This window comes from Pongo pygmaeus, chromosome 8, assembly GCF_028885625.2.
Source record: "Pongo pygmaeus isolate AG05252 chromosome 8, NHGRI_mPonPyg2-v2.0_pri, whole genome shotgun sequence".
NCBI classification, from domain to species: domain Eukaryota; kingdom Metazoa; phylum Chordata; class Mammalia; order Primates; family Hominidae; genus Pongo; species Pongo pygmaeus.
In genome coordinates, this window is record NC_072381.2 from 84,252,709 (window position 1) to 84,274,342 (window position 21,634).

General features: G+C 39.4%; 1 protein-coding gene across 1 annotated transcript in view; it reads right to left on the reverse strand.

Annotated features, from left to right (window-relative positions):
• Window positions 1–18,489, reverse strand: part of UBE2D1 (ubiquitin conjugating enzyme E2 D1) — a 35,736-nt gene extending 17,247 nt beyond the window's left edge. The window contains exon 1 of the mRNA XM_054503679.2: window positions 18,204–18,489. Within this exon, the coding sequence (XP_054359654.1) occupies window positions 18,204–18,227 (24 nt within the window). The 5' untranslated portion in view covers window positions 18,228–18,489. The remainder of the gene's footprint in view (window positions 1–18,203) is intronic.
• Between the last annotated feature and the right edge of the window lie 3,145 nt (window positions 18,490–21,634).

Sequence of the window (21,634 nt, forward strand, 5' to 3'; positions counted from 1 at the left end):
GGGAGTTAGGCGTTTGTGCTGAGCTGACCTCATCTCAAAGTAAGTCGTCTTCTAACCACTGGCAATCCTTAGTGACAGAGCTGCCCACAGACAGGGCTGCAGTCTGTGGCATGGACAGAGATTTTGTTTGTTTGTTTATTCCATGGTTAACTTAACCAGATGGGCTAAATATAGAAATGTATTAAGTACTTCTACATCCTTTCTAACAGGCATTATTCAGAGTTTATACTTTCATCCCAACTATACCCCTCCAAGGCATTAAAGATTTAATGCAATAGTATCAGATTATGATGCTAATAAAAATCCTCATGAATCACTGGTCAGGCACATTGTTGATGATTAAACTGGGGCATGAAATTAAAGGAGAACTTACTCATTTGTGGAAAAAATATTTTTACAAGATGTAGCTTAAAAGGTATAGCCAAGAGGTCCTCTAGGTTCTTAGAAGCTTAAAAGTAGCTATAGAAGTTGTACCTCCAAGGAAATACAAGAGTAGCTATAAGCCTCAAGGGTCCCCTTCTGAATGTGTCACTAAAGTTTAGAATACTGCAGGGAACCCTGGAAAGAAAGTTTATCCTAGGACAGAAGAGTGATCTAGTAAGGAACTAGTAAAAATAACTGATGTAAACTACCTTCTAAATCAAAAATAGAAACTGATATATGAAATATTAAAAAGTAAGGTGATAAGATCTGGTAAATTCTGAAAAGTCACAAGGATTGCCTCAGAGGTTACTTCCTATCCATCTCTTTAAACTTGGGGTACACTTTAGTACCCCTATTTGTGAAATGGTAGATTGCTGGGGGCATAGAAATAGTAATTTTTTTTTCGGTTTAAGAGATGGGGGTCTCCTTATGCTGCCCAGGCTGGACTCAAACTCCTGCGCTCAAGTCAATCCTCCCGCCCTACCCTCCCCAAGTGGTTGGGATTCCAGGCGCATATCGCCACACCCATGATTTTTTTTTTAATTTGCCAGTTATTACAAGTAGGACTCAGGGCTGCTGCCATCTTGCCACACAGACCGTGTGCCACTGACAATAAAGGACACCATTCACACAGGCCCCAAAGTGAGTGTTGCTCCCTGGGAGCTCTGCAAAGCCTTAATACAGAAAGTTGCACATAGGAAATGAACATATCCTTTAAACCTAACTTAGCATATCATCACTGTCTCAGGCAAACAAATAGTACTTTTGATGTGGAAGCAAAAGTGATGGTGTTTGGCATCTGAATGGGACCAAGAGTACTTATTTCACCTTTAGCTACTGTGACAATGTGTTGAAAATGGAAAGAAAAAAAAAGAAATGTGAAACCCAGAACTCAAAAATTAAAAAGTGAAAACAACGACATTCCTAGTAGAGGGAAAGTTTTTTTCAACAGATGGTGCTGGGTCAATTAGGTATCCATATGAGGGAAAAACAACCTTGATCCCCCTACCTCAAATAATATACAGTTATGTGCCACATAATGTCTCAATCAACTGATTGCATATATAGTGGTCACATAAAATTATAATGGAGATGAAAAATTCCCATCACCTAATGACCTTGTAGCCATCCTAACATCACACTGCAATGTCTTACTCATATGCTTTACTGATGCTGGTGTAAACAAATCTACTGTGTTACCAGTCCTATAAAAGTATAGCACATACAACTGTGTACGGTGCATAATAATTGATAGTGATAATCCACAACTATGTTACTGGTTCATGTATTTACTACATTGTACTTTTAATCATTATGTCAGCATGTACTCTTTCTACTTATAAAATAAAAAAAGAACTGTAAAACAGACTCAGGCAGGTTCTTCAGTAGATATCCCAGAAGAAGGGACTGTTATCAGAGGAGATGACAACTCCATGCTGTCCCTGAAGACCTTCCAGTGGGACAAAATGTGGAAGTGTAGAGGTGGAAGACAGTGATACTGAGTATCCTGACCCTGTGTAAGCCTAGGCTAATGTGTGCGTTTATGTCTTAGTTTTTAACAAAAAAGCTTAAAAATTGAAAAAAAGTGAAAAAAATTAAAATAGAAGCTTATAGAACAAGGATATTAAAAAGGAAATATGTTTATATAGCCATATTATGTGTTTTGTGTTTTAAGCTAAGTCCTATTACAAAAGAGTCAAAAAGTTAAAAAATAAAGTTTATAAACAAAGAGTTACAGTAAGCTAAGTTTAATTTATTATTGAAGAAAGAAAAATATTTTTCATATAAATGTGTATATACTAAGTGTAGTACAGTGTTTATAAAGTCTACGGCAGTGTACAGTAATGCCCAAGGCCTTCACATTCACTCACCACTTACTCGCTGACTTACCCAGAACAACTTCCAGTCCTGCAAACTCCATTCATGGTAAGTGCCCTATACAGGCATACCATTTTTTCTCTTTTATACTATATTTTTACTGTACCTTTTTAATGAGTAGCTATATTTAAATGCACAAATATTTCCCACTGTGTTACAACTGCCTACAGTATCAGCACGGTAACATGCTGTATAGGTTTCTAGCCTAGGAGCAACAGACTACACTATATAGCCTAGATGTATAGTAGGCTGTACCATCTAGGTTTGTGTAAGTACACTCGATGATGTTTGCACAATGACAAAATTGCCTAACGATGCATTTCTCAGAAATTATCCCTGTCATTACACAATGCATGACTATACAAAAATCAATCCTAAATAGGCTATAGGTTTAAGTGTGAAAGCTAAAATAATAAAGCTTTTTAAAACCCCATAAAGGCAGAGATTTAACAGGACACAAAGAACACTAACAATAAAAGAAAAAATGAAAAATTTGGACTTGATTAAAATTAGGAACATCTGTTCACCAAAAGGAACATTAAAAGTGTGAAGAGACAAGCCACAAAGTGGGAGAAAATATTTGCAATATTACATATATCTGACAAAAGACTCATTCAGAATACGTAAAAGATATTCCTACAGATCAACTTTTTAAAAAGCAGCTTAAACAGGTACTTTGCAAAAGAAGCTACCCAAATAGCCAATACATATATATATCAGAAGGGGCTCAGTTTCATTAGTCATCAAGGATATGCAAATTTAAACCAAAATGCTATGCCACTACATATCCAACACAATGATTTAAATGAAATAGAAGAGAGTACAAGTGTTGGCAAAGATTTCAAGCAACTGGAACTCTGTAACTCCTGGTGGAAGAGGAAAACTGATAGTAACCACTAATGGCAAACACAGAAATACTCTCTGACCTAGCATTTCTACTGCTAAGTATATACCCAACAGAAAAGTGAATATGCATGCCAAAGTGCCATTATTTGTAATAGCCCCAAACCAGAAGCAACTCAATGTCCACCAACAGTAGAACGAAACAGAAGCAACCCAAAGTCCACCAACAGTAGAACGAACAACTCGAAGCATATTCATGCAGTAAGAATGAATGAACTACAGCTCCAGGCAACAATACAGATGAATCTTACAAATATGGTGAGCAAAAGCAGCCAGAGACAAAAGATACATACTGTATGATTCCCCTTAAATAACGTTCAAAAACAGGCTACAGTAATGTACGGTGATAGAGATTAGAATAGTAATTTACCTTGACGACAGAGGTAAAGCTAAGAAGGGAGAAGAAAGGGTTTCTAGGGTCCTTGTAATACTATTTCTTGAGCTGGGTGCTGGTTTCACAGGTTTGTTCACTTTGTAAAAATTGGTCAAGCTGTATACTTTATGTCTGTATAACTGAAACAAAAAGTTTACATTGTAACTTTTAAAATGTATTTTGCCACAACGAATAACATAATGATAACATAAAAAAGACGGGCAAGGATCCATAGAATTCATATAATGGAAAAGATGGCTATCAAATAATAAGACTAGTAATAAATCTGTATATGAAAAGAATTCATTATAGAAGCACACTGTGTGAGTATACATATATTTTGTGTATTTCGGTTTCATTTCCAGTGACTTTTAATCTAAAATTGAAATGCATTGTTGATTCTATTTCCTTCTTCCCCTTTGAGACAAAAATAAGCTTAGAACAAGTCAACCCTATACCTAAACAGATCAAGCGATAGATATCATCAAACTGGTGAAAGTATCTTCCAGAAAAAAGTAGTCTGTGCCAATGAAGCAATTTTCTATTCTAATGTGATTAATATTCAAATAAAAAAACTAGCTAGGAGTATCTAAATTTTAAAATAAAAATATAAGATATTAATGATCAGTAAATTAAAGGATAGTGTCTTTATATCATGACTAGAACTATAAAAGCACTTATAATAAAGCCACAAAAATGTATATTTAATGGATTTATATAGCCTTACATTGCTAAGCACCTCTATTCTAGTTCAGATTTCTATAAACAACTAGACACAAAGAAAAGTACTGAAAGGTCTAAAACTGAATTTTAAATTGCCACAGATGGCATGTTTATAACACCCCCACAATATGCTGAGTGTTCTCCATAAAACCAACCTAGACACAATCCCTGCCTCTAGGGGACTTAAAATCTAAAAGTAGATGAGGCAGCCTAATTCAAACAAAGTAAACAAATAAAAGGAAACAAAGAAGGGAATGTAAGAGAAGGGGCCTGCATTAATCTCCTGGCTCCCAGAAGGGTAACAGGCCAATCTGAAGAGAGGAGAATAAAAGCAAACAAGTGAGAACTGCCTTATTTACCATAAAACTTAATATGACACAATGCAGTAAATATTCCCTAAAAAATTACGCTGACCAGACTGAAAATGCTTTGTTGTTTTCTAGCTTCAACAGTCAGAAGATCTAAATCTCCATAATAGATATAATACATACCCCACTGGGTGTGTGTAAAGGACATTAAACAGTCCATGCAAGGGGCTGACTTACAGCCCAAAATTTAAATTATTGAGTCCAAAGCGTATGAAAGCATTATTTCAAACTCCTGGCTCAACTGGCAATTAATTAGCATGACACAACAATCTTTACCTCAAAATTCCTAAAACAAGACAGTGATCCTTACTGGATTGCATCTTTCAGTTGCCTCTAAAAGGATATATGAGCTGTATTTGGTTTGTCTGTAAATAAACATTTCATGGGCTTACAGTTCAGGCCCTGATCTCCTTATCCAGTTGACTAGAGCTATTTCAATAGAAAGATGTCAAACGATCATCAGAAATGTCTCCAAATACAGAACCTCTTTAAGCCTGTGAATTAAAGTACAACTGGATTTTAAACCATGTAGATTCTTCCTGGAAGACTTCAAAATGCTGACAACATCCAATTAATTAAGTTATAGGAACCAAACTCACGTCAACAAACTGGTCCTATCTGCTTTGCTGTTTCCTTGGATTAAGTCTCTCTGGCAAAAGCTGTTTATTTAAAAAATAATAATGCAGCCAACTGCCACAAAAAAGGAAGATGAAGAAAGAAATAATATGTGACTTTGCCACATCAGTCATATATATTGAACGTGAACTATGAAGAGTGTAATTTAGGGCCGGGAACAGTGGTTCATGCCTATAATCCCAGCACTTTGGGAGGCCAAGGTGGGGAGATCACCTGAGGTCAGGAGTTCGAGACCAGCCTGGCCAACATGGTGAAACCTCGTCTCTACTAAAAATATAAAAAATTAGCCAGGCTTGGTGGCGCATGTCTGTTATCCCAGCTACTTGAGAGGCTGAGGCAGGAGAATCACTTGAACCCAGGAGGCAGAGGTTGCAGCAAGCCGAGATTGTGCCATTGCACTCCAGCCTGGGCAAAAAGAGCAAAACTCCGTCTCGGGGCAAAAAAAAAAAAGAGTGTAATTTAGAATAAAAGCTTGAGGTCAGAATTACAGACATTATTTACTCAGTGTCTCACATCTCAACCACTTTCCCCCAGTTTTCTCTGCACCAGGCATAATGACTCAATTTCCCAAAATGCTATCTTGCCTCTACTTTCAAACACGGCTTCCTGTTTAGATGGCGGACTCTTGATCACACTCTCTACATATAATATTTCCATCAGAGGAATTACATAAATAAAAATCTATTTTAGACAAATCCAAAGTAGCCAAGTAAAAGCTGTATTTGAATCTGTTTTATGAAGTCTTACAGTAAAAATGCATTTATTCGTTCTAGTAATTCAAACTCTAAACCTTGGAGTTACCATCTAATTCTTCTCTTCACATCCCACTCCTTCACAATTTGAAAAGTACCAAATTGTTCACATTCTCCTTCTGTCTAGATCCCTCCCTCTGAAAGGGTCCCAGAAGGCCCATCAAATAGGACAGCTGAGGTCCAACATGTAGAAGAGTCTGATATGAGCCAGAGGAGAGGTAGTTTAGGAGAAGAACCCAAAGGTTCCACCCAGGCAGACAATATTAATATCTGGGACCAGACTGGATAACAGAAGGAGGAATCTGAAGAGATTGCCTAGACCAGGGAGCCTGTGATACTTGACTTGAAAGGCCAAGAAGGTGTAGGCATAGATGGATCACACCAAATCAAAAGGGTCAGGTGGTACAAACACCCTGTAATTTTTGTAATGTATCCCTCTTTTCAATGTCCTCTGCTAACACTGTAGCTTAGACCCTCTTTGGATCTCACTTAAGTGCAATATCTTAACTTACATACTGTCCTCCTATTTTTCTACCTATACACTGCTGCCGAAATCATCTTCTTGAAGAGCCATGTCAAACCTCTTTGATGTTTTCCATTCACCTTCAAGTAAGACTTATAAGTCCTTAAAATGACTTACCAGACCTTCCAAGATGTGACTTCTTTCTAGCGTCATATCTGCAACACTTTTCTCCAGTGCTCTCTGTACCAGCCATGACTTTTAATCTTGCCTTTAGTTGCAAACATGGCTTCCTTTTCGGCAGAAGATACTTAGTCACCTCCCCTCCCCAAAACACACTCTCTCCCTCAGTCATTCATTTTATCTACTTTACTTTTACTTTCTTGTCTCATCTTAAACATCATTGCCTTCAGGTTTTCCCTGAAACCTTCAATGGGTCCCTGCTATATTCCTAGAATACTCCGCGCGTCCCTTTTCATGACATTAATCAAAATTATAATGACAAACAGTAAACAATCTTGAGTTTGATGAGGGCAAGAATGCCTATGATTAAGAGTGTTCATTCCGGCCGGGTGTGGTGGCTCACGCCTGTAATCCCAGCACTTCGGGAGTCTGAGGCAGGCAGATCATTTGAGGTCAGGGGTTCGAGACCAGCCTGGCCAACATGGTGAAACCCAGTCTCTACTAAAAAATACAAAAATTAGCCGGGAATGGTGGTGCACACCTGTAGTCCCAGCTACTTGGGAGGCTGAGGCAGGAAAATTGCTTGAACCTGGGAGGCGGAGGTTGCAGTGAGCAAAGATTGTACCACTGCACTCCAGCCTGGGTGACAGAGTGAGACTCTGTCTAAGAAAAAAAAAAAAGTATTAGTTCCTATTACTTAAAAACCTTCAATGGCTTCCCCAATCTTCTGCATTAAGTACATATTTCTCAGCACAGGCCTTCAAGGTTGTCTACAATATGAAGCTTTATGGTCTACTGTTTCTGAACGATTCCCAAAAGCAGGATTATCTGCTCCTTCCCAAATAAGCCAAGCGTATTCTAGTGTCTTCATTTCCGTAGCTTCCTCTACAAGCCTGGCTCCCCTAAGTCTTTCGAAATGCTATCCAGTCTTCCCAACCTATATCAAATTCCACCTTCTCCACAGTTTTTCCTGATTTTCCCAAATAAATTTGGCCTCTCCCATCTTTGACTCCCTTCCTGTTTAAATATATTGTATTTTCTGTTTGGTACTTTCCTAAATCCATCCAGTTGTTACAGGCCTTTTCTTACACTTATTAATTTTAAATTTATTAGATAATGGTGATACCTGTTTTTCTATATAACTAGCATCTCCTTACTGCATTTAGTATATGCCTTGTATCAGAAGGTGTTCGATAAATGCATTAACTTGAATCTTTTGAGACAGGGTCTTGCTGTCATACAAGCTGAAGTGCAGTGGCACAATCACAGCTCACTGTAATCTTGAATTCCTGGGCTCAAGTGATCCTCCCACCTCAGCCTCCCAAGTAGCTGAGACTACAGGCACATGCCACCATGCTGAGCTATTTTTTAATTTTTTTTTTTTTAATAAATGGGATCTCACTATGTTGCCCAGGATGGTCTCAAACTCCTAGGCTCAAGTGTTTCTTCTGCCTAGGTCTCCCAAAGTGCTGGGATTACAGGTGTGAGCCACGTGCCCAGCACCGAATCTTAAAAATCTATTACATAGGCTGGGCACCATGGCTCTCACCTGTAATCCCAGCACTTTGGGAGGCCAAGGCGGGTGGATCACTTGAGGTCAGGAGTTCGAGACCAGCCTGGACAACATGGCAAAACCGTGTCTCTACTAAAAATACAAAAATTAGCCAGGCATGGTAGTGCACACCTGTAGACCCAGCTACTCGGGGGCTGAGGCATGAGAATCCCCTAAACGCAGGAGGTGGAGGTTGCAGTGAGCTGAGATCATGCCACTGCAGTCCAGCCTGGGTGACAGAGCCAGACTTTGTCATCAAAAAAAAAAAACAAAAAACAACAACAACAAAAAAAACAAAACTATTACCTATAAGGCAGCTGTGCAGCTGTGTATGGCAGTTGTCTAAATATGTGGATAAAACAATCTTTTAAGTACAAAAGCTAACCGTCAAATAGAGAAAAGCTAAATGGAATTAGAGAAGCACGTTATGTTACCAGTGCAATAATAGAAATATATTTTATTTGCATCATAAATAATTGCTCTTTAGTTAGAGAATAAGATTGACCTTATACATTAAGGGATGTCAACATTTATTTCAAATCTGATATTTCAAAGTAAATGGAATTTTAAGTCAAGTCTAATACAGCTCCAGAGCACAGTGCCAAAGCTCAGTGTTTGTTTTTGTGATCACTGTTGTTTGCTGCAAAAAAAACAAACAGCAAATACATTATTTAGGTTTGCCTAAAATTATGATTCAGAAGAGTTGATAGAAAGTATCAAGTTCAATCCATTAAATTTCCAAGTGAGGAGTATAAAGACTGAGTCTCCTGGCCAAGGTCACAAAGCCAAACTAGGACAAAGGGTCAGACCATCTGACTTCTACTCCAGCACTCTTCCCACCCCAATTCAATACTCACCTCAACACTGTAACAGCTAGAGCACATTATTTTCAACCAACACTGAAGCAAACAATGCTCCAGTACTGTATTAAGGCCATTTGCACATTTTTAGCTATGCTCCAGAGAAACAAAAGTGTGATGAGTGAAGGAATGAGAAGGCATTCTTATCTTTTCTCAGGAGCTTATATCATATAAAAGGTTAGAAATGAATACTATTTCATAAGCTTTCAGGAGCGTTGTGTTTAAAGACACTCTGAGAGGCAAGAAAAACTTGAGAGGAAATTATACACAACTTAAAAAAAATAGAATTTTCACATAAAATATGCAAATGGAACATTTTGAGTGCTCCATTATCAAAACTTACTATTTAATTTACAGTAACCAAAAAAAGATGGAAGAAAAAAGAGAGAAAACCTAGCTGCCTATTTATTAAAACGTGTGTAAAACATGAACATGCCTACCAATACCTACCAAATATTTATTAAATATTGCTTCTTACAGTTCTATACCTAATAACTGGCATATAGTGGGCACTTAAGTGTTACATAATAAATTCTCTACTCTCTGTTAGTATCATCCAGTATTATTCTTGAATATTATGGTTGTACATCAGTCACTAAAATGTTGCTACTTGTAGAAGAAAACAATGCATACAGTCTGTATCAAATGGAAATGTTTCCAAGGCTAGAACAGTTTACATTATGTGTATATGCGTATCAATATATTTGTGTGTCTCTGTGTATGTGTATATGTATTCATTTGCTCTCCCTATATATGTATACATGTATATGTATGGTTGTATGGCATGTATTTTTAACATTAATTTTACCTAAGGATCTTATGTTATGGAACAGTGATTTTCCAGCTTTCCTTACAGCAATTTATAATATGAAAAAGATTTTACATTACAACCTAGTACACACACACACACAGACACACATACGTAACTAAACAAAAGTTTCATGAAACAACACCCTTACTATATGCAAAACACTAATATTTTCTATTCCATTTTAAAATGTGGATGTTTATTATTCACTAAACTGTTTAGAAACTCATAAAAGAGAAAAAAAAAGATACTGGGAAGGTGTACACCTTAGTTTGGCATCCATTTCTTAGAAATAACCTGCAGTCAATAGATACCAACCAGAAAATACCAAAATGAAGTCTACAAACTATTAACCATCATTCATTCAAAAGTGCTGTTGAGCACCTGAAAGGCTGGGTCATAAAACAAGTCCCCACTTGGGAGGCTAAGGCAGGGGATCACCTGAGGTCAGAAGTTCAAGACCAGCCTGACCAACATGGTGAAACCTTGTCTCTACTAAAAATACAAAAAATTAGCTGGGCGTGGTGGTGGGCGCCTGTAATCCCAGCTACTTGGGAGACTGAGGCAGGAGAATTGCTTGAACCCAGGAAGCGGAGGTTGCAGTGAGACGAGATGGCGCCACTGTACTCCAGTCTGGGCGACAAGAGCAAACTTCATCTCAAAAAAAAACAAGTCCCCACAATTTAAAAGGAGTCAAATAATAATGGAATTTGTTCTCTGACCATAATGGAATTAGATATCAATAACAGAAAGCTATCTGTAAAATCTCCAAACATATGGCAAATAAATAATATATTTCTAAATAATCCAAGGGTCAAAGAAGAGATAAAAAGGAAAATTAGAAAAATCTTTAAATTTAAGTGAAAACAAAATACAGCAAAATTTGGGAGAAGCAAAAACACAAGCCAGAGATTTTCTGGTTGAAGAGAGGAAAAATGAGCCCAGACCATTCGTTAGGTCCACTTGGTTTTCTCTAGACAATCCAACCATACTACTCCCAAAGTCTGCTCGCATAAGGAGGGTGGCCACCTAGAATGAGAACAATCAGATTATTATCTGAGGAAGCTTAAGGTGAAGGAACCAACTCCTCAGCTCACCCCCACTGGAGAGGTTTCTTAAGTCTGAAAAAAAAATCAGGAATCGAAATAAGAACTGTGGTGTCACTAAAGGAGATGAGCCATACAAATGGGACCATATGAATAGAGGACAGTGGGAAATACATCCAGAAAGAGGCAAGACAAGAGGATGCAGAGCATGATGGTAGAATGGACAGCACTTGACTGTATGCTTCTAGATAGCAGCTTCCTCCCCATACTAAGGACAATCCTGGAACACAACAGCCTGTTATTGTCTAATGTGTGAAACTGAACCTTCACAGATTCATCTCAGAACCAAATTAAGCACAGAAAAACCTTAGCTTCTTAGAGACCATCAAGACCAAGATGGGCCAGAAATAAAACCTGTCCTGCCTTCAGACACATGTGCTAAGGTGGCCTGAGGACCCACCCCTCCAATTCCCAAACTCTGCAAATATGGTCATATTATATATTCTAGTATCATTTATTCCAGCATTTCACAGGACAGGAGAGAGGGTAAGTATCTCAATTCCTGTTGTTAATTCAATGTAATCAGTTTATTCACTATTAAAAAGGCAGGGACTGTTACATTAGTAGATGACCATTAACTCAGTTTTATGGCTAAATATTAGGTTTATCATTTCTATTAGTAGCACTCATTAAATGAAAATAAAGGGCCCATATGTTTTCTATGCGTATTTCAGGGAACTAAAGTGAGTAAGGACGCTATTTTGCTTTCCTGGAGGCAATCCCACATCCTGCTAGGTTTGATTTTCATATGTGCCTGGCTTCTTAAAATAGGCATAAACAGCTTTATTTAGTTCTAGGCTATTTATTTCCACAGAGAAGAAATCTCAGAACTTTTAACTGTCATAGGTTACCTCATTTTTTTACACCTCTATTGCGATGAAGAAAGAAAAATACAGTATCAAGGACAAAAGACTGAGCTTAATTACAAAGATTTAAAAAAAAATTTACATCATGGCTTATTAGAGAAAGAACACTATCTCGCTCTCATCTCAAGGAAAACCATTTATCCCAAAATGCATAAATACCGTGCTTCTTTAAGTTATATCATTCTTTCTAGAAAGAACTGGAGTCTTGGATTTAATCTTGTAATATGAACAGTTTACTACTCAAAACCACTACAGGAACTAAATGACTCTGTCAATTCAAAAACAGTTATCTCAAATAAAAACTTCATAATGCAATGATACTTTTGACAGAGCATTTATGAACTACAACCAATGTTTCAAAATCCTTTTGGAGGAGAGAAATTCAAAGTGATGAAACAAAGATGATCAAAGTTATATTACTGATTTACAATGTTAAACAATCTCAGCATGTGTTACTTTGGAGCAGAGATTTACGAAGCACAATCAACACATTTGAGCAATGTGTCAGTGACAATGATCAAATATGCCAAGGCCTTAATTATAACACCACTTTACATTTGTATAGAACATTCCAGTTTGCAAAGCACTTATATCCCATAAACCCATTTGACTCTATGTCTTCCAGTTTAAATACAATAGATACGAGTTCATGTGGATAAGAGAAGCTATGTACTGAAGTGGTTAAGAATATGGAATTACATAAGACACATTAAATTTAATTTTGCTTGCTTCTACTTCCCGTTTTAAAAATGTGGCTACTAGGAAATTTAAAATTAAAATGTAGCTCACATTGTATTTCTATTGGATAGCATTGTTCAGTCAGTTTATTGACAGATTTTATTTGCTAGCCTAGGGGGCACAATCATTGGCATATAAAAAGATTAAGACAAGGAAATAACACCCTCCCCACTAAAGGATTTGACATTTTAAGTGAAGTGTCACAGGTTCAGTAATAATATTGCAGCCAAGCTTAAAAGCAAAATAAAAAGTAAAGTCATACAAAACTTTGTCAGGGAATGTGGCTGTTCTCTTCTATAAACAGATTACTGATATTAAATTACGGAAAGTGATTTAAGAAACAATGTTACCATCTTTAAAAGCCCACAAATTTGCTCTGCCTGAACAAGGAGGAAAATGCTCTGCCCATGGTCTGCTTTCTAGAACCTGAATGTAAAGACAGAATAAGGCAAGTAGGTCCTACAAGGGGGTTCACCATCTACTCTATCATTTACTCCTTCATTTTAGAGAGAAAGAAAATGAGTCTTAGCCTGACTAGGTGGCTTATCCAAAATGTCATCATTTCAAAATTTAATCAATATAAAAATATGTTTATAAATATCTCATTAGTAACAATTATTTAGATTTGTATACTAGGTCTTCAAATTCCAGTACATATTTTACACTTCAGCACATCTCAATTTGGATACTAAATTTTCATCAGCAATATTTGATCTATATTTAGATTTCATAAAGCTCAAGGTTGAAAACTAAATTTTCATACCCAATTTGTTTCCATGTGGCTACTGGCTACATTAGACAGAAAGCTTTATAGAATATCTGGTGAGTTCAGTAATCTCAGTGAATGCTCTCTTCAATATCCAAAAACTATCATTCTCTCCTAAGGAAGAAGTGGAAGAGAAGGATTCTTGACTCTCTCTTCAGATAGGTAGTTTGGTAGCTTTCAGTAGCGATATGTAACTGCAACTATTTTTGTGTTAACGGGGCATGAGAAGGTATTAAATAAAAGATTCTAAGACTAAAAAAAAAAAAAAAAAAAAAAAGAATGTGGAATTGAAGCCAACTGTTTGTTTTGGAATCGTAGCATTCTCACTTACTAGATAACGCGATCATGAGTAAACTACTCAATATTTCCCTGCCTTAGTGTCTTCATCCGTAAAATGGAAGTAACACTGTTTCCACCTCTTGAGTATACTAAGAATTAAGTCAATTAATATATGTCAAGTACTTAGAAGGCAGAGTAACGATTACATACACCCTGGTTTTTGAGATCAGCAGCCTCATATGTATGGATATCCATACATATCCATTGTATGGAAATGTATGGAAAATATGTACTCGCCTCATTGTATGAAGCTAGTAAGCCACACAGCCAGGAATAAAAACCAGACCTTTGGCTGCCTGAGGTGGTTCACGCCTGTAATCCCAGCACTTTGGGAGGCTGAGGCGGGTGGATCACCTGAGGTCAGGAGTTCGAGACTAGCCTGGCCAACATGGTGAAAACCCATCTCTACTGAAAATACAAAAATTAGCCAGGCGTGGTGGTGCAGGCCTGTAGTCCCAGCTACTCAGGAGGCTGAGGTGGGAGGGTCACTTGAGTCTCAGAGGCAGAGGTTACAAGAAAACCGAGATTGTGCCACTGCATTCCAGCCTGGGTGACAAAGTGAGACCCTGTCTAAAAACAAAAAAAACTCAGACCTTCTTCCATTTGATGCTCCATCCATAGAGGGCTGGGTTAAGTATCCTAAAGTTTTCTAGACTGACATAAACAGTTTAACATAAAATTCTACAAATCAAAAAAATTCAGCAGCTCAAAACATTTATCAAATTTGATTTTAATCTATGTCTCTCTCTATATGTTTCAGATTACATTGATTATTAAAAAACAAAAACAACTAATGTTCCATTTGGGGGCCAGAACTACACACTAAGGAATAGTTCTCTGAGTTGCTATATTTGTAAAACGAAACTCTATTGCCTCACTTTTCAAAAGACAAAAATGGAAATAAACTTATCACATCACATCACATAATGCTAGTATGATGTTCATTACCTCAAATCCTTTATCAGATAAAATCTATGATGATGATAATGACTGTTTTAAGACTTCCTTTTTTTCACCCTTTAGTTTTCAAAACATTTGGTATTGGGATATTAACACCTGTAATTTAAAAAATAATCCTCCCCAAAAAAAGTGTTTCAAGGAATGAAAATAGTATTGATAGAAGAAACAACTTAGAAATTACTTCTAGAAAATAGATACCTAGCTGAAAAACTGTCCTCCTTTTTTCAGACATGTTTTAGGTATCTTTCCTTAGACTTTGTTCAAACTTTTTTCTTTTAACGATTTAGGTGACTGCGATAACATCTTTCACTGTTATTTAAAAATAGGGCATGGGTGTGTAAATTTATAAGCTGGAATGCAAAACTGGCACACTAAATCAGAGCATTAAATCATTTAGTATATTCTAGTAGAGTTAGTATATTCTAGTATAAAAATATATTTTAAGCATTGATATCTCCATGCTCTGTCTTTACATATAATTTTAATCCAATCATCTTTATTCTTTTTCATAGTGAAGAAATGTGAAATCATGAACTTTTTAACACTCTCAAATATGCCAAGCCAATTAAGAGATTATTGGCCGGGTGTGGTGGCTCACACCTATAATCCTAGCACCTTGGGAGGCTGAGGCAGGTGGACTGCCTGAGCTCAGGAGTTCGAGACCAGCCTGGGCAACACGGTGAAACCCCATCTCTACTAAAATACAAAAAATTAGCGGGGCACGGCAGCATGCGCCTGTAGTCCCAGCTACTCAGGAGGCTGAGGCAGGAGAATTGCTTGAACCCAGGAGGCAGAGGTTGCAGTGAGCCAAGATCATGCCACTGCACTCCAGCCTGGAAAACAGAGCAAGACTCCGTCTCAAAAAAAAAAAAAGAGATTATCTTTGGACAAAGCACTCCTCCACTCCAGGCCTCTGGATCCTTCCTTGAATAAGGACAGGCGAGAACATCAGTGGTCCTCAGAGTCTTCTTTCCACCCCAACCCATCTGAGGGATTCAACATCTCTCCATTTATAGAAGTGATGACAGTCTGAAAACGTCCCACAGGTGATTCTAAGACACTGCCTTAGAAGCTGTTCCCCTGCTTGTACCCTCTACTACACTACGGCAGACTTATCTGAGGTTCCACACAGCTCTACGGCCTGCCACTTTAGGTACAGGAAAATTATAGTAATACTTCAGTGAGCTTAAGAAGAAAGGCCAAAAGTTAGTATACATCTTCATTTGTTGGAACATGAAAGATTCAAATTAGAATTTCTATACTGATGACATCAAAGAAGATGGTGTAACTGTTCATATGGCAGGCGGCATATCTAACCTAGAATTGGCTTCTAATCAAGGAGGTAGGTAAAGGAGGAGGAAAAGTAGGGAATCAATCAAAATAATCACCCCTAAGGTTTGAGGGATTGGTCTGAATGTGTGATTAATGGAAAGAAGATTTGTGTAAGTCAATTCGCCTGATATCAGAAAGGGAAGCCAAAAATGAACACACAGAGATGTGATGGTGTATCATCCCCAATTTCTTCTCCAAAATATCAATTTGTCACATTTGATATCAATTCTATGTAAGTAATTTTTTTTAACTCAACAACTCTATAAACTAATAACCAATAAATACTAAAAAGAAAAGATTTGGACACACACCATATTATAAATATAAATCAAATACACTAGTTCAGCATGGTGATTGATGAGAACTGCCAAGGGTGGTATTTACAAATAATGTTCATATTTCTTTGAATATCCACTTACTGTGGACAAATTATACAGCATTTACAAGCTATTGTTAGTTGGGTATGGTGACTTGTGCCTGTAATCCCAGACTTTCTGGAGGCCAGGAGTTCAAGACCAGCATGGACAATATAGTGAGATCCCCATCTCCTAAAAAAACACAATGAAATTTAAAAAGCTCTTGTATGTGCAAAATCATGTGAAAAATTCTCACAACTAGGAAAGAAGGAAATAGAATTTGAAAACTTCCTTGGAAGATGTGCATTTTCTGATCCAATTGTGAACCAATATTACTTCGTCATTAATAAGTATGCAAGGTATGGTAAAGAAGCTGACTGAGGCTTCAAAATTAGGGTATTTATATAAAACAATGTGTAATTGCGCTACCTTCAAACAAGAAAACATTATTACTTAATAAATGCTGATGCTGATTGTTAACTGTATGTTTTACAATGAGATGACCTATAAATGGCACAAAAAATAACAGGTGATCCACAGAATTAGAATTTGAAAATAAAAAACTGGCAGGCTCTAAAAGTTGCTGTCCTCTGTACCTAAAGATGTCACCAGTGGCGAGTCAGAATGCAATGCGTACGTCACTATCACTGCTCTAACATATACTATTGCTATAATGGACTCCTGGTCAAAAAAGTGGATAAAAATGTGGGCATCAATTTCTTCTGAAACAACTACAAAATACACTGTCCATTGTTGCTTAACTTAGTGAAAAGCACTCCCTATTTAACAAACACATTCTCAATGTTCCCAGTGTGAACTGTAACTGTAAAACCTAAAACTTGGGTCAGTACACAGACCAACAAGAAATAAAAATGAACAGAAAGAAATGCCCGAATCTGAATTCTGAAGGATGTTCGCATCTGAAATGGTGGCAATAAATACTGTGAAAAAAAGACAATTCCATACACAGGGTTGAGATGGGTAAACAGTTGTTGGATGAAGATATACATTTCTTCCTCATTCTATACCCATGTGTCAAAGCATCAAAACAATTTATTTGCGACAGTTTATGTTGTGTCTCGAACTTTACATCTAAGTTTATCATGAGGGGGAAAGAAACCTGTTTGGCTTGACTCACCATGAATCACAGCCAGGAGGTCATCTTGCTGTGTATCAGCAACTATGTTTTCGCTACAGCTATGTGACCTGAAGTGGCAGCAGCAGAGGCACCAAAATAGAAGGGGCAGGAGCCTTCTCCTGGCTTCTTGGCCGCAAATGGGCTTTCCAGCCCATTCGGGCAACTGAGCAAGAGCCAACCGCAGAGGAGAGAAAGAACCAACCCGACAGCTCCGCGGAGAAAGGCTGCAGGCCCACCCCACCTTCCGTGCCCTCCCGGGGAGGCCGGGTAAGCAAGAACATAAAAGAGGACAGGCTTAAGAAACAGCCTGGAGAAAACACAGCACGACAAGGGTCAAAACTAGCCCCATGGAGGGCAAAACCCGGCCGTGACCGGGAAGCACAGATTTCGGGGCGGTCTGGACGCGCAGGAGGCTCTCTACCCTGGGGCTCCGGGAGCAGCTCCGGCGCGAACGCGCGCGGGCACCCAGCCTTCAAGCTCCTCCGACCGCCTGGGACCTGACCCTGCTCCCACCTCACCTGTCCGGTGCCCGCTGGCCCGGCCCGAGCCTTCAGCTCCCTGCCCGCACCCCGGCCCACCCTTCCATCCCTTGCTCTCCCCGCATGTCTCTCGGGACAACTGGCCGAGTCAGCGTGGGCAGGGGGCCGCTGCCCCGCAGCCCCAGGCCCGGCCCCGGCACTCACTTTCTGAATCCGCTTCAGCGCCATGGGTCAGGGATGGCGGTGGGGACACCGGCCGGCAGGGGTCGGCTGCGGGGCTCGGGGGCGTGGGTCGTCGCGGGTTGGACTCGCTGGCAGCTAGGCTGGCTCCGCGCGGTGGGTCCCCGGTTCGCCGCTCCCTGGTTAGCTCCGGGCGCCGGTCCCTGCTCCGTGTGCGCCCGAGCGCGAGTGTGCGCGAGTGTGCGGGCGGGGACGCCGGCGACTCTTTTGTTTCCGCTTTTGCTTCTGGGAAGGAGCCTGCGCCCTCCCCGCCGCGCCCCGCCCCGCCTGGCACACTGGGAAGTGTAGTTCCAGCCCTGTCCTCGGCTGCAGGCCCCCGGACGCTGCCAGGTTACTTTACTGCTGACCTCAGCCAGGCAGCTTAAGGTGAGAGCTGCCGGGAGCTGGAATTAGCCTCTACAGTCTCATTTAGAGCAAGTTGCTGAACCTGGGGCTGCGCATCTGTAAAATGGGGATAACAAATGAGCTCCTAACGCACATAAAGGAATTTCTAAATCATCAGTTAGTAATTCCTTATCCAATAGGTGCCACAGCTGGTTTTATTATTTTTACCTTTAAAGATTTCACTGTCTTTTCTCAGATATATGGATTGTCTCACTCACCCTGCACACATGCACCAACTCATATCAGACCCCTTACTTACCTCCTTGGTTCTTATTGCAGAGGAAAAAGGTGTCTCTTCTGTCCAATGTGCAAATCTTCCTTGTCTGAATGCATTGTCTGCTCATAGGTATGCCCCTCCCATAAATTTCCCGCTTCGAACACCGAGTTCTGGGCTCTCACTCCCATCATTGGTTCCTTCCCTTCCGTTGACAGTCCCTGACCAATAGTCAACTCACACTCCCCACTCTCCAATTCCTATAAACTTGTGTACCCATTAAAATTTGGCTTCTTGGCCGGGCGCAGTGGCTCACGCCTATAATCCTAGGGCTTTGGGAGGCTGAGGCGGGTGAATCACCTGAGGTTGGGAGTTCGAGACCAGCCTGGCCAACATGGTGAAACCCTGTCTCTACTAAAAATACAAAAATTACCCAGGCATGGTGGCGGGCGCCTGTAATCCCAGCTACTTGGGAGGCTGAGGCAGGAGAATTGCTTAATCCCGGGAGGCGGAGGTTGCAGTGAGCTAACATGGAGCCATTGCTCTCCAGCCTGGGTGACAGAGTGAGACTCCGTCTCAAAAAAAAAAAAAAAGAAAAAGAAAAAAAAAGTGAAAAAATCAGCAGATGTTGGTGAGGCTGAGGAGAAAAGGTAACATTTCTACACTGTTAATGGGAGTGTAAATTAGTTCAGCCACCATGAAAAGCAGTTTGGAGATTTCTCGAAGAACTTAAAACAGAACTACCATTCGACCCAGCAATCCCATTACTGGGTATATATCCAACAGAAAACAAATTATTCCACCAAAAAGATACATGTTCTCACATGTTCATCAGTACTATTCACAATAGCAAAAACATGAAATCAGCCTGGGTGCTCATCAATGGTGGACTGGATAAAGAAAATGGGGCATACACCATGGAATACTATGCAGCCATAAAAATGAATGAAATAATATCCTTTGCAGCAACATGGATACAGGTGGAGGCCATTATCCTAGGCAGATTAATACAGGAAGAGAAAATGAAATACCAAATATTCTTACTTGTAAGTGGGAGCTAAACATCAGATACTCATTGTATTAGTCCGTTTTCATGCTGCTGATAAAGACATACCCAAGACTGGGTGATTTACAAAAGAAAGAGGTTTAATTGGACAGTTCTATGTGGCTGGGGAAGCCTCACAATTATGGCAGAAGGCAAGGAGGAGCAAGTCCATCTTACATGGATGGCAGCAGGCAAAGAGAGAAATGAGAACCAAACAAAAGGGGTTTCTCCTTATGAAATCATCAGATATTGTCTGGACATAGTGGCTTATGCCTGTAATCCCAGAACTTTGGGAGACCAAGGCGGGGGCATCACCTGAGGTCAGGAGTTTGACACCAGCCTGGCCAACATGGTGAAACCCCGTCTCTACTAAAAATACAAAAATTAACCAGGGGTGGTGGTGCACGCGCCGGTAGTCCCAGCTACTTGGGAGGCTGAGGCAGGAGAATTGCTTGAACCCCAGAGGCAGAAGTTGCAGTGAGCTGAGATCACGCCACTGCACTCCAGCCTGGCAACAGAGTGAGACTCCATCTGAAAAGAAAGAAAAAAAAAAAAAGATTTTATGAAACTTATTCACTACCACAAGAACAGTATAAGGAAAACCACTGCCGTGATTCAATTATCTCCCACCTGGTCCCTCCCACAACAAAGGGAACTATGGGAGATACAATTCAAGATGAGATTTGGGTGGGGACACAGCCAAACCATATCACTCAGGGACATAAGGATGGCAACAAATAGACACTGTGGACTACTAGAGAGGGGACCGAGGGGGCAAGGGTTGAAAAACTGTTGGGTACTATTGTCAGTACCTGGGTGATAAAATCATTCATACCACAAATGTCAGCATCACACAGCACACCCAGGTAGCAAACTTGCATATGTACCCTCTAAATCTAAAATAAAAGTTGAAAAACAAAAACAAACAAATAAAAACAGAATCTTGGGTCCCACTCCAGACATGCTACATCACACTTTGCAGTTTAATAAGACTCCTAGGTGATTCAGATGAACATTAGGGTTTGAGAAGCACTATGCTGGAAGGCATAAGAGAAGATCCTAAAAATGCAGATTTCCTTTAAAGGATTTAATTTAGCAGTAAGTTTTGGGTGAAGCTCTGGAGTCTAAACTTTAGAACAAACTTCCTAGGAAGTTAGGATGCAGGTATCTGAGGACACTTTTGAGAATCTCCACCTTGAGCAAATCTTCAAATCCTTCTAAGCCTCAATTTCCTCACCCATAACTAATGCAATAAATGTTGTATTTGTTTAAAGGGAATGGAGCTGAAACTTTTGGTGCCCTTCTAACTCAAAGGTCTATGATTTGCACAAAAAATGGTGATTTTTTTCTCTTCTTTATAAATAGAAAGAAACCTAAAAAGTAAGCTTACAAGATTATTTTTGTCTTTCCTAGGGCAGTTTACCTCCCAACAAAAGAGAAATTAACACTTATTAAAAAAATCTACTTTGGCATCTTGCAATAATAGTTTACACTTTAAGATTGCTTTAAATGGGCTGGGCACAGTGGCTCACACCTGTAATTCCAGCACTTTTGGAGGCCAAGGCAGGTGGATCACCTGAGGTCAGAAGTTCGAGACCAGCCTGGTCAACATGGTGAAACTCCTTCTCTACCAAAAATTTAAAAATTAGCCAGGCGTGTTGGCACATGTCTGTAATCCTAGCTACTTGGGAGGCTGAGGCAGGAAAATCGCTAGAACCTGGAAGGCAGTGGTTTTACTGAGCCGAGATGGAG